This window comes from Eleginops maclovinus, chromosome 18 (genome assembly GCF_036324505.1).
Source record: "Eleginops maclovinus isolate JMC-PN-2008 ecotype Puerto Natales chromosome 18, JC_Emac_rtc_rv5, whole genome shotgun sequence".
NCBI lineage: Eukaryota > Metazoa > Chordata > Actinopteri > Perciformes > Eleginopidae > Eleginops > Eleginops maclovinus.
Genome location: NC_086366.1, coordinates 20,815,031 through 20,842,145, shown reverse-complemented (window position 1 = coordinate 20,842,145; position 27,115 = coordinate 20,815,031). Strand labels below are relative to the sequence as shown.

Sequence of the window (27,115 nt, the reverse complement as noted above, 5' to 3'; positions counted from 1 at the left end):
TTCTGTTATCATTTACCAGACAAAAAGGCGGGAAACGTGTGAGGCCACACAAAGAGGATTAGAACTGCCCGGGATTCGCAGAGCGAGGAGCTCTGAGCCCCGCCCCCCCCCCCCCCTTACCCCTCCCCTATCCTCTCCCCCTTCCCCCTCCTCTCTCCCTTCATCCCTCTCCGCCTTCTCCCGAATAAAAAGAGTAATCACGTGTTAACAGAACACCATTGTGAGAAAGAGAGAGAAAGAGATTGAGAGAATGAGAAAGATGCAATCCATGTAGATGAGCAGTGAAAAATAATAACTACTCAGAAAGCAATAATTCAAGTCCCCCGCATCCACCCATCCCTCCATCCGTCCACCCCCTCCGTCCGATACATGCATACATACATACGAATATGTACAACCAGTGTTTTATTTTTTCTTTGCTTGTCTGTGAGATTTTATATTGTCTACGAAAGAAAAGAAAAACACAGAAATGTAAAAAATGAAAAATCGAGACATTCCACCCCCTATTACCCCCTATTTGTCTCCTTGTTGAGCTACTTAACTCTGCTCTCTGTCTCTACCGACTCCTGATTGGTGGATTTAAAAAAAAAAAAAAAAAAAAAAAAAAAGACTGGTAGTTTTATATTGACGGCCATTTTGGTTTATAGTCCCTCTCAACCCCCCTTCGCCCTCCTCTCCCACCCCCCCACCCCTGTAGTTTGACAGTACAGCAGGACCATGTTGCTACAGTATATAAACTGCCCTGAGGACTGCCACATCCCAGCCATCACTGCAATGTCTTCAGCTCTGTGTGTTTAATGTTTTTAGACTGTTTTATTGTGTACATGAATTAAAAAAGAAAAAAAACGCCATCAAATATCAAAATGTTTTCTTTTTTCCTGTTCGGTTTGGATTCTCTTGTTTTTTTTCTTTTCTTTTTTAAAAACACATCTTCTCACTGTTACCGCATTCTGGCGATATGCTGTAATTATGAAAAAAATGATAATAATAATAATAATGATGATGTTTTGTTGGTCCAAGTTTTCACATGTCCGCTAGCAAATTGTCAAGACAAAAAATAGTACAATAAAGACTAAAATCTAACAACTAAACTGCAAGTCATTGTGGGGTTTTCTATTTTTATCTGGATGATTGAAGTGTCACATGCAGACAGACGGGCCAGGGTGGAGGGTGGAGAGTTCAGGGAGGGGCAAGGCGAGGCGTTGCTAAATGCTGGCACACCATTGGATGCTCATTAATCTGTGTATCGATAATCTCATCCTTTTACGTAATGGGTGAAGTAATACAAGATCTCTTTGTATTAAAATAGATCTGTATGTATTATTTGACCACGGTGTTTTACGTAGACAGACTGGGGCGTCCATATGCCAGCCGTAGTTCCTTCACACTGCTGCCCAGTGGTGTGACGTCTACCTGAATCTACCTGATTCCATTTACCATTTCAAAAAGCTATTATTTCCTCACCCTCTCAGCTTCTAGATTTTATAGTTTTTCAGGAAAAGGCTTAATGTCCTGCTCTGGTTTGTTCTCTCTATTCTGAAAGGTGTTGAAGAGCCAGCACAATTTGTAGCCAAGTCTGTCCGGCGCTCTAACGCACTGCATCATTTCTGGGCTTTATCTTTACGCTGAGCCAAACCCTGAAGCAGCCGGTTCAGTAAGCAGATCTGAATGTGAGCTGCTGACACAACTTTAAAATGAACAAAGGAAGCTGAGAGACTTCTCATGTTACTGTTCAATCACAATGTGATCACGTCAGGACGGGGAATGATTGTACAGAGGTCAAGTTTTAGGATATTTTTGTATTTATCTTACCTCATGTCAGTTAACATTGTTGTACAGCAATACTTTTTTGAAGGGAATTTATTCCATGTTTAGTTTGATGTTTTCAGCTTTACCAAAATTCTAACCCCTTAAAAAAGTGTTTAGAGGATACAGACAGGATTCAGATTGTACCGTTTATGGTTATTAGCTCACATATTACCATTGTGATGATCACACAGATAAAGCACTAAGATTTTTTTACGTTAGAAAAAGTAGTAATGAAATACTCATGAACAACTAAAAGTTCCACATTAACATTTTAAAATAATATATATATTGCATCATAATTATTGATTCGTTAATGTTACTTAACTGTTGCACCTGATAAAGGAAGTGCTTTTTTAAATTAATAATGGCATGTAGCTATGAAAATATCTTTACCAACTATAATAAATTGTAACTCTTGTTGATAAAATACTTTTATATTATTTGGTAGTTATTAGAATAGCTCACGTGCACAACAGTCACACATATAGAGGGGATAACGATCGTATTTAAAAAAATAACACTGAACCAAGCCAATGTATTATAAATATTTAAGATTGTGTCATGTTGATAGTGCTTATTGGTATATGTCTAAATTGCAAGATATCCTTTACTGTCATTCTTTCTTTATAATATTTAGTAATAAAAACCATGGGTAGATCACTAACGGGCCTACTGGGCCTGATTTCACCGTTATTATGTTTCTCTGCGAAAAATGTAGACTATAGTAAACATAAATTAACTTAAAGAGCTCCTATTAATACTATTTTCCAACACTATATTATATGTCTCCGATATACAAATCATGTCTCTGAAGGGTTTGGCTCTAAATACCAAACAGATCATGCATTGTAGTATGCCATATACCCCTCTGTTTCAGCCCTGTTCCAAAAGTGCTGATTCTCTAGCTTTATATACTAATGGTCTGCTGCTGGCCACACCCCTCTCGGAAGTGAAAAAACACAATGGGGCCCTAGGAGTAGTTCAGGTGATAAGGTGGGCAGGTGTTACCTTGGTTGGTTAGCGGCTAATGGTTGCACAACTCAAAAAACATTGGCATCACAGAAGTCAGAATCTGATCAGCTTATTTTCAGAAGATTTCCTGAAACTTTCCGAATCTCTTAGCACAGAGGGGACACATATTTATGTATAAAAGACATCAAGTGGATTTTCATAATAGGTGGTTTTTAACTAATATTTAGAAAAAAAAACATTAAAAGTACGTTAACTATAAATACCTCCTTGTCCTAACTTCCTATTCCCTCTTCATATCACTCTTCCTTAACCTGCCACTAAGCGGGCCGCAGGTTGAGTCTGGAGGCAGAAATATGAACACATGTCTAACCGTCTGTAAAGTGGTGGTGACGATAATTCCCAACTGTCAGTTGAAATCGGCAGCATACTGTCTTGCTGTCAAGCCAAATCTCTGGGATTATGTTATTACAGCCATAATGCCAGAGTACAGTTAGCTGCACACACACACACACACACACACACACACACACACACACACACACACACACACACACACACACACACACACACACACACACACACACACACACACTGGAACAACCTCGGGAATACTGATGCTTTGTGGTTTTACATTTGACATTTTGCTGGACAAATTGGGGTAATAATCATGTCAGTTTTTACAATGTATTGGAGTGTAAGTGAAAAGTGATGAAATCCAAAATAACGCGGTGCTTCCTCAGCAAAATGGAAGCAGCTTTGAATAGCAGATGGAAAATATGTCGGGATAATGATAATGTCTGTGTGGTTACAGTCGTCTTTAGATTTGTCTTCCTTTGGGTTACAGCTGAGGTTAAGCACATGAAAGATGGATTACATGTCAGGATTATGACCTAAAGACACCAGCTGCTCAATACACAGCACACACCTACATGCTGTGTGGACCAACCAGGCTTTTGTCTTTATACTTAGATTCAATTACATTAGACTTAAATATGTGAAGAGTTTGTTTAAGGGATGACTACTCCTTAGTGTCTGACATTGAGACTACAGCTGCTATCATTAGATCACATTACAGTCTGCAGATGGACGATTTGGGGTGAAGTTTAAAAACATTTAAAGCACAAAGATGACGTTGAGATCCACAAGAACAGATTTCAAAGAACACTGAGAAGAGGTCCCATTTCTGATACTGAATATCTTGGTATATTCTTTTTTATTGTTACCTTGTTGTGTGGTCAAAACTACAATTTGTAAAAGCATTCTTATTGGTATTTATTTTATTTTCTCTTTAATTGCATATTTGATATTGAGGCAATCCAAAAGTAACAGGAGGTAATAAGGATACATTACTTTAATAATTACATTAGATTACTAATCACTTTTCTTAACAGGTAAGAAATCATTTCAACGGTTTAAATGTTTTAAGTAAACTTCCCAATCCTGGGTATTACCCAAAGAGTCCAGTAGAGCGCTCCGTCTGTGCCTATAGAACTAGGGTTACAATACGTAACCATTGGTTAGGGTATCAGTAAGATATAGACCATAATAATTTAGTACCAAGTAGTTTCAAAACTTCTCCACTCCACACCGTGGTCCCTTTTTATACCCAGATGTTTTTTTGTTTCTCGCAGCCAATCACATCAACCGCTTTGTTCCCACTACCGAGACCTTCTATTTATACAAGATCCCACACTGCCAGAATTCCAATTTGATGAAACTACATCAAACGTGATGTATCTGAATCTGAGTTATTTTTTTGTATAACAAAATGTATCATTGTAAAACACCAAATATGATTTTAAGGCTTATTTTTTCACAAATCATCAAAAGACAACAAACAATGGCGCTAATTATTTCCTTTCCAAGTTTTTTTTATTAACTTGTCATGTATAATCAAACCAAAAAGGACATTCAAGCTCTTTTTGGACAACATCAAACAGATGTTGCATTGTGATATGAAGCGCAGAAACATAAAGCTGATGAGTTAATCTCCAAAATGAGACATCGCCTCAAAAGGCTTTTAAATAAAAGTGTAATTACTTAAATGACATATTACCAAACCTCCACATTTCATGTTACTAAATAAAAATACTGGTCCGAGTGCTGACATTGTGGCAGACATTTTGTTGTAATGACTTTTAAATGTGGGTAATGCTTCTCAAACGCTGATGCTTATAATATTTTAACTCTGTTGGTGTGTGGACAGTGCAACACTTTTTCAATGGCTCTGTAATCCTGCACATTGGATTTGAAAACGACTCGATGAGCGCCTGTCGGCCATGTTCTTGCGGTTTGTCCCACATCTTCTGTAGTCAAAATGGATCACTCGGATTAGCTGTTCCACTTAAGTAAAATAGCACATGGGAAGAGAAATGTGAAAGTAAACAACGTCCAGAGCGCACACACGAAAACTATCTTATCGGATCATTCTGAAACACAGATATTTTCACAATGCCATAGCCGTCTTGAATGAAGCTATTTAATGTGTATATCAGCGGCTGGTATATCTGGAAACCCACTTTTTCCTGGGATTTCCCACAGCTGCTGTAATGGTGGTACATCTTCTCATGTATGAGTATTAGCCTCCATGAAAGTTGCCTGTAGGCGAAGTCTACCCACAAATGGGAGTTTTAGGTCAGTGAAAACCGAGCTTCTGCTGCGGAACAGATTTTCAAAAGTTGAAGGTTTTGGCTTGTTACGGCAGCTTGTGCATCGTTATCTCTTTTGTGAGGCATCAAGAATGACTCCGGCCTTAATACATCCGTAAACAGCTGACAGGCCCAATCATCTAGCTAGCCAGACATGTAGAGGTTACCACAATATGAGCAACAGAGGTCACCTAATGCATCAAACTCTCCCATAACACAGACCCTGCTGTGTGAGTGAGTGAGTGAGTGAGTGAGTGAGTGAGTGAGTGTGTGAGTGTGTGTGTGTGTGTGTGTGTGTGTGTGTGGCCATGAAAGCACTTCAATTGCATTTTAATCCTGATGGAGATTATTTTCTTAAACCGTTCTTGTGCCGATGAGATTTTTATTCAAATCTGAATATGTGTCGACACTTGGTATTGAAATGGATATTCAGATGAGGTTTGTGTTCAAACAACTTTATCCTGACATCCATCATTTCAGTTTCAAAATCTAAAACAACCCCAGAGCGTTTGCAGGGATGTTCCTGATAACAGCGGGCTGACTGCTGATGGTAGCCGACAGCAGAGAGGGAGAGCGGACTTTTCCCTGCGGCAACTCCATGATGTATGGAGTGTTTAGTCCATTCAGACAAGTCAGTGTCAACACTTAGCACGATGGAGCACGCCGGAACACACATACACACACACACACAAACACACACACAATGTTGACTCAAATACACATCAATAATGGCTGCTATTAAAGGAAAATGTTACACACAAGTCTGGGACAATTGTGTGTGTGTGCGTGCGTGTGTGTGTGTGTGTGTGTGTGTGTGTGTGTGTGTGTGTGTGTGTGTGTGTGTGTGTGTGTGTGTGTGTCATGGCAATGTATATGTGTAATGCCTGATAAAAACAACGGAGTGAACAAAGTTTTAAAATGTTTTACAGCAACAACAAAAAAAGAGAAGGAAACAACGACAGGAGGAGATAGAATAACAATCGACATACCAAACTGACCTCAAAGAACTGAATAAAACCCTTGGTTTAAAAGTAATTGTTGTCTGGCTACTTTTCAGAGAAAATTCATATACGACAAACTTTTGGAATAAGAACCAAAAACACAGTTGCAGTAACCGCTTACCACCAGCAGAGTCGCCAGACAAAAGGGCTGTAACTAACAACTATTTCTGGTAATCGATCATCTGTATGAGTGAACTATGAGTAATTATTAACAGGATGAAATATTTTATTTTAAAACACATTTTTTATTATTATTATTTCCAGTGTTAAAAACAAAACTGATGTTCTTGTACAGTGATGTTTTTCTATAGGAGTGTAATTCAATAAATAGACATTGGGCAGGCAGCCAGTTGTGTATTAGCATGGTCAAATTTGCTTACTAGCACTAAATACAAATTAAAGCTGAGGCTATGGGAGTGTGGCTACAGTGGAACAGAAATATGCATGATGGCGGTCGGTAAGCTCATGTTACGGTTCTCCGAGGAGGCCAGACAAGAAATGCTAAAAATGGAAGCATAGAAAAGTAATTTAAGGACAGATGATCCAACCTTTTTCTTGCAAAATTCCAAAGTAAAAATGAACACTCAATTCATTTTCATACGTAGTCTTTGTAAAATAATCTCAACAGAACAGAACAGTTTAATTGTTCAAATTGCACTGAAACCACAGCTGAAACAGCATGACTCCAAAACCAAAATGACGACAAGCCTCACAGCTCCAATAAGTAAGAATGAGAAAACGATGTATATATGCATTTACATACAATTAGATATTTTCAGATCTGAAAAACACAGGTATGGACTCAACAGAACCACAGGGGGCGCTCATGTGTCAACAGTGAAAACACAAACGTTGAGGACTATATTGAAAAAATAACATTTCCACATGTAAACGGGGAAAAGGCAAACAAGCCGCTCTCTAGCACAGAACACAATTAGCATCAAATTTGTCAAAATATACTTTAGATATTTATATATAAAATACAAATAAAAAGAATCTGTGTGCTGCTTTGATCCATTTTACTCCCAATCTATGTACAGTCAAGGCTTACAAAGCTCATAAAATCAGGGTAAGATCACATACAGACACAACGTCCCACAAAGTAAAACACTTCCCTGCGTTCCCTTTTCCTCCCATCGGTTCCCTTTAATCAGCCACCTTTTTCTTTAAATCCATCCTATACACAACATTTATCTGTATCATTTATCCATCTGTTTACGAGACTTTCTTCCACCATTCATCTCTCCTCTTCTGCTTTACTCCATCTTTGACATCTCGTATTTAGTCATCATTGTTTCCTGCAACAGAAAACACACCACAGTGATAAACACCTTTTTAGAGCTGCATGAGAAACTTTGATTCGAATACTAATATTCAAAAGTTGTTCTTTCAAATCTAAAGCTAATCACATGAGGGTGGGGTGAAAAGCTATACATCATATGATTTAAATATGGTGATACCGGCACACATTGGAAGACATTTACAGTGTACACACAAAAGGTGACAGGAAAAGGCGTGCTAGAGTGAGAAACCCTGACCCAAATTCTCACCTCTTCACAGCAGACTAATTAAGAACGCAACGTCTGATTGGTGGTTTTTGAAAGTTACAAACACAGGTGCCCAATGCAGCATTGGAAAACTATGCTGTAACAATGTTACTAAGGCTTTAAATGTCAGTGCACAATACAAACTATCAAAATCCAGGTTTATAACACTGACATATCTGAAAACGGATAGATGATAAGGCAATTTTCCTTGAGTTACCTCCTAATCGTGATGGATAACGGAATGAATGAATGAAGGAACCTTTAACTGTCCCACAGAAGAGACATTTACATTCGGCATTTGACCCATCCTAGTGTTAGGAGCAGCGGGCTGCCATATGTACAGCGCCCGGGGAGCAGTGTAGGGAACTGTGCCTTGCTCAGGGACACCTTCCGGTTCCCTACGGACTTCGCCACCTCGGCCCCATCTGTTACTGTAGGAATAATAGGTTATAAGAACAACTCTTAAATAACAAGCACTACATAACACAGGGGGGCTGTGGCACAGTGGGAAGGTGCGCGGATCTTCGGATCAGGGGAGCTGGTTCCATCCCCACTGCAGAGAGCATGTTGTTGTGTCCCTGGGAAAGACAGTCCCCCCCCCCAAATAGCTCCTGCGGTGATTGACCACAGTATTGAGTGTATGAAAGTTGCTGAGGATAAAAGCGTCTAATAAGTGACATGTAATGTAATATGGCATAAAGATATGAATAGTAGGGCAGTTAGTTAAGGCATTATTTCAATTATTTCCCCTTAATTGCATCATTTAAAAATAATGTACAGTGGGGCAAAAAAGTATTTAGTCAGCCACCAATTGTGCAAGTTCTCCCATTTAAAAAGATGAGAGATGCCTGTAATTTTCATCATAGGTACACTTCAACTATGAGAGACAGAATGGGGGAAACAATCCAGAAATCACATTGTAGGATTTTGAATGAATTAATTGGTAAATTCCTCTGTAAAATAAGTATTTGGTCACCTACAAACAAGCAAGATTTCTGGCTCTCACAGACCTGTAACTTCTTCTTTAAGAGGCTCCTCTGTCCTCCACTCGTTACCTGTATTAATGGCACCTTTTTGAACTCGTTATCAGTATAAAAGACACCTGTCCACAACCTCAAACAGTCATACTCCAAACTCCACTATGGCCAAGACCAAAGAGCTGTCAAAGGAGACCAGAGACAAAATTGTAGACCTGCACCAGGCTGGGAAAACTGAATCTGCAATAGGTAAGCAGCTTGGTGTGAAGAAATCAACTGTGGGAGCAATTATTAGAAAATGGAAGACATACAAGACCACTGCTAATCTCCCTCGATCTGGGGCTCCACGCAAGATCTCACCCCGTGGGGTCAAAATGATCACAAGAACGGTGAGCAAAAATCCCAGAACCACACGGGGGGACCTAGTGAATGACCTGCAGAGAGCTGGGACCAAAGTAACAGAGGCTACCGTCAGTAACACACTACGGCGCCAGGGACTTAAATCCTGCACTTCCAGACGTGTCCCCCTGCTTAAGCCAGTACATGTCCAGGCCCGTCTGAAGTTTGCTAGAGGGCATTTGGATGATCCAGAAGAGGATTGGGAGAATGTCATATGGTCAGATGAAACCAAAATAGAACTTTTTGGTCAAAACTCAACTCGTCGTGTTTGGAGGAGAAAGAATGCAGAGTTGCATCCAAAGAACACCATACCTACTGTGAAGCATTGGGGTGGAAACATCATGCTTTGGGGCTGTTTTTCTGCAAAGGGACCAGGACGACTGATCCGTGTAAAGGAAAGAATGAATGGGGCCATGTATCGTGAGATTTTGAGTGAAAACCTCCTTCCATCAGCAAGGGCACTGAAGATGAAGCGTGGCTGGGTCTTTCAGCATGACAATGATCCCAAACACACCGCCAGGGCAACGAAGGAGTGGCTTCGTAAGAAGCATTTCAAGGTCCTGGAGTGGCCTAGCCAGTCTCCAGATCTCAACCCCATAGAAAATCTTTGGAGGGAGTTGAAAGTCCGTGTTGCCCAGCGACAGCCCCAAAACATCAGTGCTTTAGAGGAGATCTGCATGGAGGAATGGGCCAAAATACCAGCAACAGTGTGTGAAAACCTTGTGAAGACTTACAGAAAACGTTTGACCTCTGTCATTGCCAACAAAGGGTATATAACAAAGTATTGAGATGAACTTTTGTTATTGACCAAATACTTATTTTCCACAATCATTTGAAAATAAATTCTTTAAAAATCCTACAATGTGATTTCCTGGATTGTTTCCCCCATTTTGTCTCTCATAGTTGAAGTGTACCTATGATAAAAATTACAGGCCTCTCTCATCTTTTTAAATGGGAGAACTTGCACAATTGGTGGCTGACTAAATACTTTTTTGCCCCACTGTATGTGTTGTTCACTTACATATGAAGTGGTTTAGAATGCATTATCATTGATGCAACAGCCTTTATTATTACATGGCTTAGTTGAATACTCGAAACTGATTGGTCAATTTGGACATCCAAAAGGTCTGTTAATGTTCGCTAACAGACTGCTGCTAAGGAGGGTCATTGGAGTATGTGCAGTCATATCAATCTGCTGAAAAAAGTCTGTTCAATTTAACGTCAGTGCTGGCCAACACACATTGGTTTCCTCCATCAGAAAACAACCTAGAATACAATCTGAATATTCATTTTTATATATTTGTGGAGATCATGACACTTTTGATTCATGATGGCTAACGGGAACAGCAGAAGGAGACAGACAGGAAGTAAACACTAACGGGAACAAAGTATGGGCTCTGGTAGTGTTTTAAAACTGGTTAATGGAAAAGAAAATGTGAACAAACTCAGACAGTTACAGAAAACCTCGATCAGTGCTGTCGCCGTTTTAAGTTACGTTGCTGTCGTTGCAGTTCCAGCCACTGGTAAACATTTTTTTGTTCTTAGCGGAAGCAATACCATCATTGTTAAACCATTTTGAATCAATATTGGGACTCAAGTCATTGGTTTATTTAGTGTGTAGCCATTTAATTTCAGGATCCTGACGCAAAGCACAATAATTAAAGCTAATAGATCTAAAGGAAGTCATATTCAAACCAGAGCCAATCAAAGCTTCCTATGCTTCATATCTTACAAGAGGAACACTATAAAATCTCATTCCATTGAGCAAGTACTTAATACTTTATATGGATTTTAAAATCTGTTCATACAGCAGCTTACGTAAGGAATTGATTCTGCTTGAGAGGCACTTTGTTGATTGATGGATCCCTTTAAAAGGTTCAGCTTGGAGATGAAAGAGTAAATAATTTGGAGATGGTTCAGAGAGATTGTGATAGAACGTCACATAATAACGCAATGAACCGAAAACAAAACAATCACACACACACACATACACTGTTCTGCTCGCCATGACAACAGGAAAAAGGATAAACAACAGTGTGATGTAACCGGCCTGCTCTGCCTTGATGGTATGCCACCCCCTGCTGCTCACAATAAGAACTTGAAATATGATAACGTGTGTGTGTGTGTGTGTGTGTGTGTGTGTGTGTGTGTGTGTGTGTGTGTGTGTGTGTGTGTGTGTGTGTGTGTGTGTGTGTGTGTGTGTGTGTGTGTGTGTGTGTGGTACTGTATACTGTTGTGGAGATTTTCTAAATGTTTTTTTGTGAAATATTAGATGATTAAAAACTGATTGTAGAAAACAACATCTATGATTTTAGATACTGCTTTGGCAAATTCCACCATATTCTTTTCCTCCTTTCTGGTGACATGTCTTAAAAACCATCTAAACGTTGTACTTGGCATCATATTTGTTGCAAAGGCTGAAGATGCTTTCCTCAAAATGTTAATATTGATGATGATTGATGATTGAACATGACCTTGAACTAGATGAAAAATGGCAGCATCACTGCATTGAGGAGAAATTATGGACATTCTGTAAGATATTTGACCAGCATAGCCTACAGGTAGTATTTGCTATACTGTTGACAAAGTATCTAAACTTTGTTAATCAAAGCTTACAGTTAAATCCTCCATACTGACATTTCTTCTTCTGTTTTTGGTTGCTTTATATTTGTATACGACTCTAAAATTAACCTTGATTTTGAAAGAGGATCTATACAGTTGAATCTCATCTCTTTGTCTGTGTGTGATTACGTCATAGTTTAGTCTTGACTTGTAAACGACTTACCTCATCAGAGTCCAGCAGGGGGGGTAGTGCACTGTGAGAAGGAAGGAAAAGAATCACATTTAAATAACATTCATATATGATGCATAATTATCATAGCCAAATTACTAAGGTGATGAAGACTTACACATCTGCCAAAGACGTCGGGATGTTCTCTTCTACCCATTTCAGATCCTCATCCTGGAAAAACAACAAAGTGGTGTTAGGCTGAATTATTGTAAAAATAAACATGTGGGACCAAATGATGTTTTAGGGCTGTGTTTCACTATGGATAAAGCCGAGTGCTGAATATCTGAAATGAGGTAGTATGACTGCAACACAAGCTTTTTACAGAGACTGTGAGGATAAAAGTTATCAAACTGAAGTCCATATTCTACTTTTTACATATGAATGGTTGTGAGGGCGAGCATGACCTAAACTTCTATAATTTAATTAACTTTTTAATTAAAAAAATGGAATAAACTTAAAACATATAACACAAAAGCAAAACAAAAACCAATAAAGTCATTACAAATGGAAAAAAGGGAATATAATATAAAAAAACAAACTTTATGAATACAAACAGAACGTCACGTTATTTCATTAAAAAAAACAGGTAAAAAAAACCCAAAAAAACAAAAATTCAACTAAACAAATGATGGCTGTACAGATGTAATATACACAATCTAATTCATCCTTATTTTCTCAAATGTGTCCTGTCATAGGAAAATGTTTTCTTTCCATCCACGAAAAATAAAAACAGCAATAATGTCCAGTGTAAATAATCCAAACCACTATCCCTAGCTGCTGTGTTGAGAATCTGAACTAAATTTCATCCTCTACATTTTATTCTTTTGTCCATGCGACCCAACCTCGAGAATCTCAAAATGTAATCATGTACTTTTTCATATTGTACTGAACTCCATTCCTCAGCGAAAAATAAAACATGCAACGTGGAATATCCCCAAAACAAACCAGGGATTTTCTAGATTGCAAAAAAATTGAACTGCAAAGTGTCTTCGCGCTTTTCAACTGGAATGAAAAATCTCTAACCGTTACAACCCTACGGCATGTCTGAGTGCACAGCAGTGTTGGATACAGAATAGCGTGAATGTCAAGGAATATAGCTATCCTTAACAAAATGAACTACCAATGATCACACAGGGAACCTTCCATGTATTAAAGTGTAGAGAAATAACACTTACATTTGAGGCAAACTATTGATAAACTGCAACTACTACTAACAAAACATACATCCAATTAGTTTGGAAATAGAGAATGAAACAAAAAGGTTGTGGGCGAACACAAATTGTTAAAAATGGCAGCTGCTGTTAATGTTTCACTCACCACTTTGTTGGCTTTGGGCGTACCGTTGGTCTCGTTTTTCATGCCCCTCAATTTCATCCCTTCTGGAGACACAGAAGTTCAAAACAGAGATGTAAAAAATATGTCGGTCAGGAAGTAATTAACTAATATGTATAAGTGGATCATAAATGAACAGTGGTTTGGCCGCATTTAGTTAAATTTTGCATTTAAATAAACTAACTTTCTTACTCAACAAAGTATGGTAGAGAGGCAGAAGAAACACGCAGGAGGGGAATAAAGGAGGCAACAGGAGAGAAAGAAAAGAGGAACCGAGGTAAGAAGGAATATTTTTTACCGAAAGCCTCATTCGTCATGGGCTCCTGCTCCTCTTCCTCACTCTCTTCATCGAACAGGGGACTATAGGCGTACCTGACACACAGAGGGAAATAGGAAGTAGATCATCTTTATCGTTCAAAAGAGAAGAAAAAAAACATTCTTAACGTCCTTCTTACCTCTGGTTATTGGCTGACGGTCGCCATAGGAACATGATGACCAATAGGATGATGGAGAACAAGAAGGGCCAGAACGCGTCTTCTATCCACAGCTCCCTCCAGTCCTGCAGGCACAAAGAGAGAGATCTTTAATAAAGCACTCCTGAGGCATTCAAAAATCTTTGTTTTCAGGAAGAACAATTTATTAACCCTGTCAGCATAGATGCAAAAGGTTCTATTCAATATATGTAAACAAAATTGTCTATCAAAAAACAAGCCCACAGCTGTAAAGGAATTTTTGGCTTATGTAGTTAAACTTCGACACGGTTCATCATTTTTTCCTTTCTCTGTCTGTGTTCCCATGGCATAGTTTTTCAGCCTTGGGGTTGCTGTAATCTCCCTTAAGGAGGCAGCTTGGGCGCTTTGTTGATGCCAGTTCCTGACCGAGCACAAGCTACCATGAGACAGTTTATTGTTCAGGGACATCTAGAAGCCCTTCTTATCTGGAACGTAGGTTCCCTGGCACACATTATTTTCTATAGACGACAGCTGTAGTTAGGTTCAGTTTCCATATTTGTCTGGTCTCGCTGATGAGGAATGTTGATTATACACTCTGAACTAGTTAAAACCTGGTATTGTAGTAGAGTTCTTCAGAGTTGGTCGGGCAACCGCTGTGTGTCAACTCGTGGCTGCCGCAAATGCCTTGTCAAATCTCTGGCCATTAACTTCCTAATAAACCTTCAGTATTTACCATCAAGTTCCAGCTCTACCGTGTCTCTCTGAGTTTCGTCTCCATTGTTCCAGAAGTTTCCATCACAAATAACCAAAGTCTGAATCATGTTTGCTTTTATGTCATCTTTTTGTTGTCTGTGGTTTTCGTCTTAGAACCCTTAAATCCTTTCAAAGTGTTTTCAGTTTATGAAAGTGAATTGTTATTCTTTGCTCCAACGGATATCTGGAGAAAAAGCAACATTTTGTTATATATGAATGTTAACTTAAAGGGTGGTTGAACTGCAATTAAGGACGGGATTGAACAATTCTTTATCTATCAATGAATGTTTGTCTTTTCAGTGAAATAAAGAGAAATTAATGAATTATACAAATGCAACAAGATTGTAAGAGCAGGTTTAACACTGAAACTGACTTTTCTAAAAAGGTCACAGTTTATACTTAAGCTTTAGGTACTCACAGAATGACATGTATCCCTTTTCAAGGTCGTGAAGGTCCAAATGGTGAAGATGACAGATGCTGTAAAACACACAGACACACACAAGCTTCAGATACACAACGTCTGTTTTCAGCAGTCGTTAAAGAACACTTTAAAGAGTATGTTCCGTACCAATGACGGCGAAGATGAGCGTGTTGGTGAAGTGTCTGTAGAGCGACAGCTTCACCGTGTTCCTCCTCAGCTTCAGCAGCTTCATAGTTTGGGCCAGACTCACGAAGATGTGAACACACAGTCAAGGAACAACAACCACTGGAAAATAAACTCTAGGTTCTAATGTCCTGTTTAAGAATACTGTGTCTACCATTTCTGACTGATTAAGGACTGTAGAATAAAAGACTTCAGGTCCAAGAATTGTTTTTTCTTTTACATATGCACATTGAACATATACTTGTTTTAATACATCTGCAGCCTTTTCTAAATGCCATTATTATCAATTGTGATTATAATCACTTGCAAATACAGTCAAACATATTGTATATTCAAATCAGTAATGTTTGAACTTCATATTAGCATTTAGTATGCCAACAAATTTAGCAGGAAAAAGGGGGAAATTAAAATAAGAGAGGGGGAAAAAGTGTAGTTGTACTAAAGAGGGGAAGGGGCAGGATATCCACCAACAGAGGGCAGAGTCGAGCACAGCCAGAAGAGTAGCAGCCAGGAGAACTACTTCACCTTCCGCCTACAGTGGAAGAAAAGGATGACAGAGGAGGAAAGGGAAACAACATTTAAAAAAACAGGGAGAGCAGGATACAGAAAGAAAAGAGGGTGAAAGAGAGGACAAGGGTGCTGAGAAAAGGCAAGGAGAGGTGACAAGACAAAAACAGGGAAACGGGAAATGGAGAAGCACCATGCAGCAAAAAAGATGTGTTTCATTCAAAAAAGTTTTGGAGGAGAGGGGTATTTCTGGGCTTTTGAGAATTTGAGTCCTCCATACTCTACCAACAAAAGCAAACAAACACTCAAATGGCAAAAATCATGCAGAAAGGAGGCTGAATCGATAAGAAACACAGCTGTTTTCAGTTTTTTGTCCCATTGAGCGCAGGACATCAGCAGCTACTCCGTGTTTGTGCTGAACCCAAGGCACTCTGTATTGCACAAACATAGTGCTAACTCTACACTTGAACACTAAAATAACAGACGATGATTATAGACATTTATGTAAAACAAAAATGTTTAAATCTGTGTAAAACCTCTTTGTGTGTGTGTGTGTGTGTGTGTGTGTGTGTGTGTGTGTGTGTGTGTGTGTGTGTGTGTGTGTGTGTGTGTGTGTGTGTGTGTGTGTGTGTTTAAACATGATAAAGGATATCCACCAGACAATACAGGAGTCAGTGAAGGCCATCACTATTTCACACAACAGTGTAGGTCGGATGTGGTCGCCTCGATCCTGGAGAAATATAGGTTAGACACACACACACACACACACACACACACACACACATACACACACTTACAGCATTGACTTTTAGGATCCCCTCAACGATAGAGACGATCAAGTAGAGCATACCGACAGCGACTACTCTGTGCAGCAATGCCCCAAGTCTGGGCCTGGTGACACACACACACACACACACACACACACACACACACACACACACACACACACACACACACACACACACACACACACACATTATTATTATTATTATTAATTAAATACATTTCCTAATACGACTTAGGCCAGTGGCAGGGGAGGTTTCTATTATGAAGTATATTATGTCAACAGATGGATTTCATCACATAACTGTCAAAACAAAATATTTGGTTCAACTTAATAGTATTGCTTTCAACTAACCAAATACAGTTATGTGAAATTTGTAGACATAATACATTTACTCAAAGTCAATGTTTCAGTTTTTTCAGTGTGCCATTTGTGGCGGAGAAAATCACAGAGTATTTTATTCAACATGAAACCTCCCCTGCCACTGGCCTGTTGCAACTACCTGACCCAGGTTATTGATTGATTATTAATCCTGGGGGGGGTTCACTTCTTATCTGCAATGTTGAGCGTCCTTTAAAATTTGGATTGGATTTTGATTCGTACTCTACTCTACTACTTGAGTAAGACCAATTTATGAAACGATATATTTATAGTTCCCTTCATAGCTATCATTTTAAGTGTAAACATTACTTTAGGTGGAATTAAACTCCTTCAGCTTACTTGACGATGCCATATCCCAGACTGGCGATGATCACCAGCACTCTGGCCAGAGTCCTCTTCACGGCAGAGAGCACCACGGCAAACACCACCGCCCCCTGGACTGCAGGAGGACACATTACAACGTGTTAACAATCAAAAGCCCTGTGTAACAAACGTGCAATTTAATCACTCCAATGAAACACTTTCCTTCTTCTCTTACACTAAAAAAACTGAAATGTAGAGTTTGATTAAATGTATTATGTCAACCAAATGTTACATAACTGTATTAGGTTAGTTGAGAGTGATAATATTAAGTTGAAGCTAATACTTGTTAAACTTATCATTATTGCCTTCAACTAACCTCAAACAGTGTTGTGAAATCTGTTGACATAATACATTTAATTAAAGTCAACGTTTCAGTTTTTTCAGCCTGACAGGATTTTTGTACCTGACAAGCCATTGTATCTGATGTTCTGCAACTCAGCGTAGTAGACGGCTTTCTCCACCATGCCCAGGAAGATGACTCCTCCGATCCAGAACTGGATCCTGAGCAGATCCCGCCAGTAACACGCAGACAGAACCAACCACAACACCGCCAGCAGCACGTACACGATGCACATCACCATGAGGAACTGGAGAATAACAGAGAGACAAAACTTCTGACTTGACGAAAACTTGTGCAAGGAATGTAAACTGACAAAATATTTAATAATAATTATAGATTCTAAGAGGTTTAATGGTTTGAATGTTGACCTGCTCTGCCATGGAGGTATTAAAGAGTGATTAGCAACAGTCACTTTTAACTGTGTGGCCTTACTGGGCGGCGAACACAGTGCCTGAATCTTTGTTAAATGCTCCTTTAAAAAGATGTATACGTACCACAAACAGGAAGGGAGTAAATACTGAGAGGCTGATTTCTACGTGTGTGTGTGTGTGTGTGTGTGTGTGTGTGTGTGTGTGTGTGTGTGTGTGTGTGTGTGTGTGTGTGTGTGTGTGTGTGTGTGTGTGTGTGTGTGTATGTGTGTGTGTTCTTACCACCATCATAGGCCACTCAGTTGCTGATATGTATTCATGTGACCCCTTCATGCTGATCTCCACTGCAAACACAAACACAGAGCTCATCAGATCCACAGCTCACTACATTCATTTAACATTTTAGATCAGCTAAAAACACTTCAAACACTAGGACTTTGATACAATAACTGCCTAAAGTATCTCAAAACTGATATCATACTGCCTAAAATCCTAAAATGAGAGGATGGAACTTACAAACTAAATGTTTTTAAAATGTAAAATACCCGCTGAAATTAATAAGACAATAATTAAACTCTTAATTCAGAACAGGGATGTCACAATAGCAGAAATTAAGTAGTCAATACCAGTGAAATTCCACAATCCTTAATACAATTATCATTATATATACACAATCCCAATTAAATACTATAGTGAAAAAATAAAAATAAAATGTGTGTGTGTGTGTGTGTGTGTGTGTGTGTGTGTGTGTGTGTATGTATGTGTGTGTGTGTGTGTGTTACTGACAACGTAGTTTCCAGGGTTCGGGGGTCTTAGCGTTGTCAGGGGCCCGGCTGTTGTCTTTGATTTTAAGGATGAACATGTAGGGTCCGTCCTCCCAGGTCTCAGCTACCGCACTGAATTGAGTCGCCCCCTGAGAAACAAAGACAGAGGAGTATTTAAATTAAAATTAAGTTATCGTCTCTTCATGAATGCACCAGAAAAGATGGAGATAAGGACGTAGGTTTCCTTTATCAAAGTCAAAGTCCACTTTATTGTCAAAGTTTCCACGTGTGTTATACATACAGAAAATTGAAATACCGTTTCTGGCAGTCCCACAGTGCAAATATAAACAAGAACATATAACATTAAAAAAAGGGGGGGGGGCGGTAAAAAGAGGAATACAGAAAATATATATATATAACTTTATATAACTTTGGAAGGGACAAATATTAAGTGGGGATGTCTTGGGGAGCTCCCACAGAAACATTTTAGTGTCAAATCATTTTCTGCAAAACTCAAATTATAAAAAGGTCCACAATATTCAGTATAGCAAGTGACACGAGGCATTTAGTTTTGCTAAAATATAAAAAATCTGTTGCATGTGATTTTGATATTAAAAAGCCATTGAATTTCCAGCACCGAATATTCAGTTCAATCAAAACTCATTTTCACCTTTTCTTTATTTATGCTCACAAATTTAGAATGAAATCTTAATCTAATGTATAGATTTATATAGATTTATTTCCATAAACTTCTCTCCTTTATTATCCTCACAATGTCAACACACATTAATCGATTGACTTAAAAGTTCATATTTGTTTCAGCAAGATTTCTTCTTATTTTGAGGTAAATAAAAAGATTGAAGACTACATAAATAAAAGTGTAATTTAATTAGAATAAAGCCATCATTTATCAGAAATCTAAGTTATAATATCATGACAATATAGTGGAACATTTATAAAGATAAAGGCAATATATTTCAGAAATAAACTGCCTGCCCTTAAATCAGCTGTGCATAAAGTTGTTGCTCTACTTATATGACGTATTCCCTTCAGGACTCACTGAATAATAAAATATGTAGAGAATCAAATGCTTTGCTCTTCATCGGATGTGGAAAACCAAAACTAACTGAGAAAGTCACAAGCTCCTCCCGCAGACTGCCTGATAAACAGGTTTACCTCACCCGGCAGGACAGGAGCAGACTAACCTCTAAAGGAGAGACGGCCAATTTTCCTGTTCCACCTTTTGAACCATTTGCCTTCTCTGCTGCAGCAGCCTGAAGAACAGAGAACAATAAGCGGTGAACCAAGTCAAACCTACTCAAACTTTTAAATGAAAGAACAACTTCCGGTTGAACACAGGACTCTGAATTCTGAAGAACAACAGAACATTTTGACTTAATTATTGCGCAAGTCACAGGACTGAATTATAATTAATTGAATGAAAACTCCACTTATGGCATTTGCTGCTTGTCTACCACTATTTTTGTTAAAAACAACCTAACAGAACAATAACAGATGAACCAAAAGTGTTACATTTCAGCCCAATGGACTGTTATTGGGTCCTCCAGGAATACACTATGGAAGAGAATTTCAATCCATTCATTATTTTATGGGCCAAATGATGATACTATAATGCTGACCTCTATGTGTGTGTGGATGTGTGTCTAACAGGGTCTCACCAACCATTAGACAGATCTATTTCACACTTAGAGTGTGTTGCTGAGTAACTGAGAAAGTGAAGTGCATGAAGTGAAGTTATTTGGATCAGCAGCTCTGTAGAGAATTGCGAAAAACCGGATTTAACCAGCCGGACTTTGGCTAGCTCTTCCACGTCAGATAACCGTTTTAGCTTTTCGCCATTACGTTACCGGAGATAGAAACGAGGATATCTTTGACCTCCTTCATTCCTATAAGAGTTGCTCAGTGGCACATGAAGCCAAAATGGCCTGATGCTCTCAAGAGCAAAACGTCACAAATTACCCGTCATGCCTGCCTGTCGAGAGCAAAAGTACCATTACGTGGGCTCATAGACAGTGGTGTTTTTATACGTACAAAACTGGTGGGACACGAACAACTAAGATATTTATATATTGGTTTTTGGCTTTTTAAACATGTCAACAAATAGCTGTAGGCTATCCATGGTTCCGAGGCACATACCAAGAGAGAGAGAAGAGGGGGAATGTGTGATTGTGTGAGAGAGGAAACTTGGGAGCAACAAATGACATACTGTTGGGAGCATAGACCGTATATATAAAGGTTGGAAGCCGTGAATTAACAACACAGAGCCTAATGACATGATATTGTAATGTAACATTTTCTACACAAACTACACATTCTAATGTTTTTACTGAAGGCTCCCATGTTACGCTATACTGTATGTTATATTTTCTTTACTCCGTGTTCTACTAGTTGTTCTGCAGTGTGAGTGAGTTGGATGAGCACACCTTTGGTTTTGAAGGCTCCAGCTGTTCCCTCTTCCTCCTGCCTGAAGTATTATCTGTGATCTGCAGGAAAATAAGCAAGAAAAAAAAAGAAAAGTTTAACACACTTAGTTAGGGAACAATTCATGAAGATGCTAAAACATAACTAAAATGGAAAATTGTTGTTGAGTTTAGGTATAGGAGCTTATATTCAAATAACTTATGTGGTTAAAGTTTTTGTTTGTTTTTGTTGTCAATTTAAAAAGCTTTATTGGCATGAACCCAATGAACTACAATATTATATAAGCAATAATATAAGCTTTGTACAGTTACGACATCTATACAAAAATGTTAATTTGCAATGTACTGTTGTACATTTTGAACAAAGGCAAGAATAACATTTGTACTTTTCGAACATGGAACTAAAAAATGAATTTAAATAAATAAATCATTTTTAAAAAAACACAGGACAATAGCAGAAGTTAAGGCAAGTTTTATTGAGCTATTTACTTGGGATTAAATATTTATTTTTAAAACTATGCTGTGACTATTTCGTTAAATACCACCAAGAAAAACTCTTCACCTTTGGAACTAATGACTGCTAAACTGCTAAGTGTGTCTGTGTCGCCCCCTGGTGGCCAGCACAGTATAATCAGACGTCAATCAGATGGTACATGAGCCAAACTAAACAATCCTAGTACTTTACAAACACATTTTGCACAGTGCAGCTGTCTATGCTAATGAATTACCTGCGAAATTAGAATGTGTGTTTGTGTATTAAACGCATTGCATGTTTATTCAAGCCTTAATAGTACAGGTGCCTGAAGCTGCCTAAAAGGTGCGCCTTCTCCGTCTATTAGCCAGTCTGACCTAGGACTTCGTTTTAAAACAACCCTGGGAAATAAACATTTAACAAAGCTTTGACTTTATTAAGGTTATAAAATACTTTAATAAAGCTTTGCACCCATGATGCGTTGACTGAGCCCATCCTGCAAGAGCACGCGCTAGTAATATTTATTTAAGATCCATTTCAAAACTGAAATCAAGGATAAGGCAGGGTATGCTTAGGGCGGGGCTACCTTGTGATGAACAGCTGCCAAGACCCTGTCCGGTTTGGGTGCCCTCCATGTTTCTGTCATACAACTTTAACCCTTTCACTGTGTTCTCAGTTTAACAGTAAATTTATACTATTGCTAAATATGTGTTATTCGGCACTCAGTTGTACTTTGCTTGACTGTATCGTCACATCTAGTTGCAAAATTATAAGATGGCGACGAGCCAAATTTGAGGTTACAAAGCCGCGGTCCAAAAAACAATGGGTGATGTCGTGAAGGCCTAATCTAGCTCTTAATGGCCTTTATAGCCAAACAGCTACCTTGCTAAAGTAGCAGCTAGGTTGCTCACACAGCTGTGGCCAAGTTTGGCTTGTGACAAAATGTGTGGAAAGGACCAGCTTTGTGAGCGGTTAATATCACAGAACAGGCATGCACATTTTGCAAAGGCAGAAAAAATACCTGCAGACTCTAAGAAGACTGCATTTGTATAGCTTGCATTACAGCTACAGATTTCGATTGTGCGGTTTTTTTCTTGTGCAGCTGCTGTGGAGACAGGCAGGTAGAGAAACAGGAAGTGTCTCACCTGCTGAGGCATTTCTTGTAGTCGTGCTTTCGTCACGAAATCATCAAGGTGAAACTGTCATTAAAAAAAATCATTTTAAAACAAAGCCGCCACATACACGTGTCAATGTATGAACTGTGCGTGTATCACCATGTGGGGTTGGCAGGTGATGGAAGGATATTGATAAAAAACATAATATCCACTTCCTCCTCCTCTTTGGACCTCCGTCGACATGAAGTATTTTTCTGCCTTCGACGCCTGGAGACGAACAAACAATCAGACACATAGGTTGTAAGAGGTGTTTTTCACTCAGTACTGTACAGTATAGTACAGTAGAGTTTAGTAGAAAAGAGTATAGTAAAGTATAGTACAGTAGAGTTTAGTAGAGAGGACTATAGTTAAGTATAGAAGAGTACAGTAGAGAAGAGTTCAGTACAGTAAAGTACAGTACAGGAGAGTATAGTACAGTAGAGTTCAGTAGAATATAGTAAAGATGAGGACAGTATAGTAGAGTACACTGCAGAATAGAACAATAAAAAGAGCGTGTCTCACGTTCAAACTGAAGAATTCAGTGTAGCAGTGCGAGTTCCTCAAATACCAGGAGACGTCCAACTGGACAGGTGAAGCCGTCGTACAGCTCTCTTCCAACACTGACCACACACAAAAGAAAAGACGGGAACGCATTAACAAGAACATTTTCTGTCTTCTATTTGCCATCTTAATCTGCCTTTGTTGATCCCTGTACCCAAACACATGACACTGATATTTATATTCTCAACTGATTTAAGTAATCCAACCAACTAAAGGATATCCCAAAATTTAAATGTGTCAAAAATAAAAGACCGAAGAAGGGAACTGCTGTCTTCAGGAAGGCTCCTTACCTCTGAGATGGATGAAGCTGCTATTGAACAAAGTTTTTGTAAAAAAGAAGAAGTTCTGCTTCTTCAGAGTTTCCTGGAAAACAACAAAAACAAACAGCTCATAATACTTTTTCTAGGAAAATGTATATTTGCATCCGACAGCTTTGCCTATTTGCAATAATGAAACAAACTATTGCTAACAAAACGAGAGACTGTGATGCCAAGCGTTTATGTTGAAAGAATTCGGGCATCCAATGTTTCCGGGAAGATTTCAATGTCACGGCCGAAAGGGGAGAATTAAGGCAAATATTATTTGTTTTTATTTTGAAGCTTGAAAACAGTTGATAGAAAGGATATATAAAGGATGATGTCATCAAAGCAATCATAATAGTAATAGCCTCGTTGCACGGTAACCGTAAATTCTACTTCCGCTGTTACTGTATGCGCTTCTAAACTTCCGGTGTGATATCGGTGAACGTCAAACATGGCGAGTTTCTACACTAGATGCCTGCAGGATCTCCCAAACATTTCCATCTCAGATGTCCACCGACTTGTTCGGATGGGCAGTTCTACACCGAAGAGCAAACGTGATAAGGGATACAAAATGTACCTATCCAGTTATATCGACAATTATGAAGGTAAGTTGTAACTATGGCACAATATTATTGTAGCTACATAGCTAACATTAGCGCTTACATAGTGATATTACTGTGGTAATAGCTTTACTTACTTTTATAATTTAACGTGGTCTTTGCTCGACTTTTCAATGTTAGAAAGATATAAGATTATTGTTTTGTATAAAATAACATGTATGATGTTGAATTCCCACAGTTTCAAATAAAGATCCAGCAGGGAGAGTGAGCGTCAGGGCTGTTTGTTTCAGGTCGATGAGGAAAAACGATAAGCCTCACGACCTCAGAGTAGGGAGAAAAAGTGTCTTAACCTATGGTCTTAACTCATCTGTTCATGTCCAATTCTGGGGTATTTATGTGGCTAGATTTGGCCGCGGGCGCCTCTCCCAAACACTCGGTCTAGGTGCGGATAGCTCAAACCCGTTCCAAGAAAACAGAACAGGGACTGATCCCTTTTGGAGTTTTCTTAGTCCCCCGGCTGTCACGACAAAATCTGTGCTTTTAAAGTGCCTACTGCAGACCTTTGAATGTTTCGTCGGACTGAAATTATCCCTTCGGATTCTCCTCAGCCACTCGGCCCGTACCGCCGGGTCAACGGGAAATGAATGAAAGGAAAGTAGCTTATTGTACCTCGAAGAATTCGTACACTGAGGTACACAACAGTGCAGTGCCGATGTCCCCACCCTTTGAAAGGTCAGTCGTCTTTCTTTTATTGTGAACACACTCATTGTACACTTCTAAATAGTAAAAGCCGGTTACCGGTATCCAGCTGTCAAACGCTATCATAACACGGAAGTGTTCGACCGGAAGTTTAGACGCGCATACAAGTAACAGCGGAAGTAGAATTTACGGTTACCGTGCAACGAGGCTATTACTGGCTAACGGAAACATGGCATCTTGCAAAGGGATACCACCAGCTGTGATGTCAAATCCGACCAGGACACTTCTTATCCCGCTAGTTGTGACACCCTTGCTTGGACTGCAACCATGTTCGATCTCAATACACCTGGTAAAGTTTTATGAAGGCGTCTTGCAGGATTGTGATGCTATCATGATCACAGAATCTGTCCAGAACCACCTGGCAAAGTATTACTTTGTATTACGCTTTCATGGCAGATAATAACTGCTCTTCCTATGTAACAGTGACAATATGTTTTGAAATGTACCGTCTGGTAAAGGACATCTAGATGGTTGTGTCTCTAAGAATACAAAAAGAGAACTTCAGTATCTTGTTAGAGATCTCAGGAAGTTTACATGAGCACAGTTAATTTAAGACATGCAGTGCATGTTATATGTCAGTGCTTTGTGTGATTTATTGATCGAAATTTTCAGCTTAGCTAGTCTATCAGCAAAATAAAAGGAAAAACGCCTATTCATGAAAATATTTTTGGAGGCCCATATCAAGTTTACAAACGGGGGGAGCACAGGACATTAAATATACTCAGATATTGTACTTAAGTAAAAGTAAAACAACCAGCATGTAGGAATACTCTGTAACAAGTAAAAGTCCTGCATGCAAACATGTTACTAAAAGGTAACAGTACAGAAGTAGCATCAAGATATGCTTAAAGTTCCAAACGTTCTCATTATGCAAACTGACCTATTTCAGAATGATAGATAGATGCAGGGTAGCTTGTGAATTTACTCAAGGTGTAAGTAAAGTCTTATTTAAGTGTTGTTAATATTTCATATTATTAATCCATATGGGCAAAGTAACTAAAGGTATTAAATACATTTAGTGGAGTAAAAGTACAACATTTACCTCTGAATTGTAGTGGAGTAGAAGTACAAAGTAGCAACAAATTGAAATACTCAGGTATAGTGCAAGTCTCTCAAAATTGCATTTAAGTGAAGTACTTGAGTAACTTTACACCACTGCCCATTGTGTCACATATTCTATTAGCTAGCAAACGTTGTTGATACGTTTCGGACGCAGTGTTTTAGAACCACTGCTTCAGCTTCCTCTACGACCTGTTTTACCTGTGAAACCATCAGCTATAACAACCTCCAGTGTGTCAAAGCACCAACAGGAAACTCACGCGATCCACGTTCACGATCCATTTCCCCGGTTCAGACAAAGCCCCGACACGAACGCTCAACCCCGTCAGCCCGAGCAGCAGCAGCACCAAGGACCAAAGTCCCGGCCCGCTGCGACCGGGACCCATAGAGCTCGCCATTTGAGCTAGGAAGAATCGACAGCAAAGCTACCGCGACAACTCACAAGCTGGACAATTCCTGGTTGAGGCTTACGTCAGAGGCATAGGGGCAATGATGCGTTGATGGGCCGTGGGAAGTTTATGATATTTTACAAAATTCAAAGGTTTTATTTTTCATGGCAATGAAACACTTAAGTCCAAGGCTTCTTCAACAATGCAACATAAATATATATATAAACCAAAAAACAATAAAAAAAAATAGTGCCCAAAAAAAACTGAATAGAAAACAAAATAGTGCAACAGAACGTTGCAAGTGACAAATGTGCAAGTAATGCAGGAGATAATTTATTTCTGTTTGTGAAGTAGAAAATTGTGGTTTGTAGATGTATAATGAAAGTATTAAGTTGAATACACACTAAAACTACTTTTTTTCAACAACATTTCTTATTTTATAATACTCACACTAATCTACGTACGTATTCAATGAATAATACATCCAACATAATGACGTTATTTGGTATTATTATAGCGTTGCAGTTCCTTGCTTTGGCGACTAAGGAGTAGTAAACCACCGTTCTGCTCAGGATGTCAAACAAGCAATAAGCATGATGTGGTCAAAACCATAATGTTTGAAAGGG

The 27,115-nt window shown here is 38.9% G+C and overlaps 2 protein-coding genes across 2 annotated transcripts in view; one reads left to right on the top strand and one right to left on the bottom strand.

Annotated features, from left to right (window-relative positions):
• Positions 1 to 1,091, top strand: part of si:ch211-137a8.4 (retinitis pigmentosa 1-like 1 protein) — a 28,486-nt gene extending 27,395 nt beyond the window's left edge. Inside the window, exon 4 of the mRNA XM_063906268.1 lies at positions 20 to 1,091. Coding sequence (XP_063762338.1) covers positions 20 to 42 — 23 coding nt within the window. The 3' untranslated portion in view covers positions 43 to 1,091. The remainder of the gene's footprint in view (positions 1 to 19) is intronic.
• A 5,244-nt stretch (positions 1,092 to 6,335) lies between these two features.
• On the bottom strand, positions 6,336 to 26,578 carry zgc:162698 (Transmembrane protein 87A-like). Its single transcript, XM_063907191.1, has 21 exons — positions 26,361 to 26,578; positions 23,711 to 23,783; positions 23,382 to 23,479; positions 22,980 to 23,087; positions 22,851 to 22,904; positions 21,237 to 21,296; positions 19,998 to 20,066; positions 18,815 to 18,941; positions 18,311 to 18,372; positions 17,724 to 17,907; positions 17,297 to 17,396; positions 16,590 to 16,683; positions 16,445 to 16,522; positions 15,250 to 15,358; positions 15,100 to 15,158; positions 13,932 to 14,035; positions 13,775 to 13,848; positions 13,462 to 13,523; positions 12,263 to 12,315; positions 12,139 to 12,169; positions 6,336 to 7,728 (listed from the first exon to the last, which is right to left on the bottom strand). Exons 1-21 carry the CDS (start codon positions 26,496 to 26,498, stop codon positions 7,687 to 7,689), a joined length of 1,779 nt encoding a protein of 592 aa, XP_063763261.1. The 5' UTR covers positions 26,499 to 26,578; the 3' UTR covers positions 6,336 to 7,686.
• Positions 26,579 to 27,115: the final 537 nt, after the last annotated feature.

Coding starts and splice junctions, on each gene's coding strand:
- zgc:162698 (XM_063907191.1), bottom strand. CDS start 26,498: ATGGCGAGCTCTATGGGTCCCGGTCGCAGCGGGCCGGGACTTTGGTCC. Junction 23,480..23,710: donor CAGCTTCATCCATCTCAGAG/GTAAGGAGCCTT, acceptor GTGTGTGGTCAG/TGTTGGAAGAGAGCTGTACG. Junction 13,849..13,931: donor CCGTCAGCCAATAACCAGAG/GTAAGAAGGACG, acceptor TCTGTGTGTCAG/GTACGCCTATAGTCCCCTGT.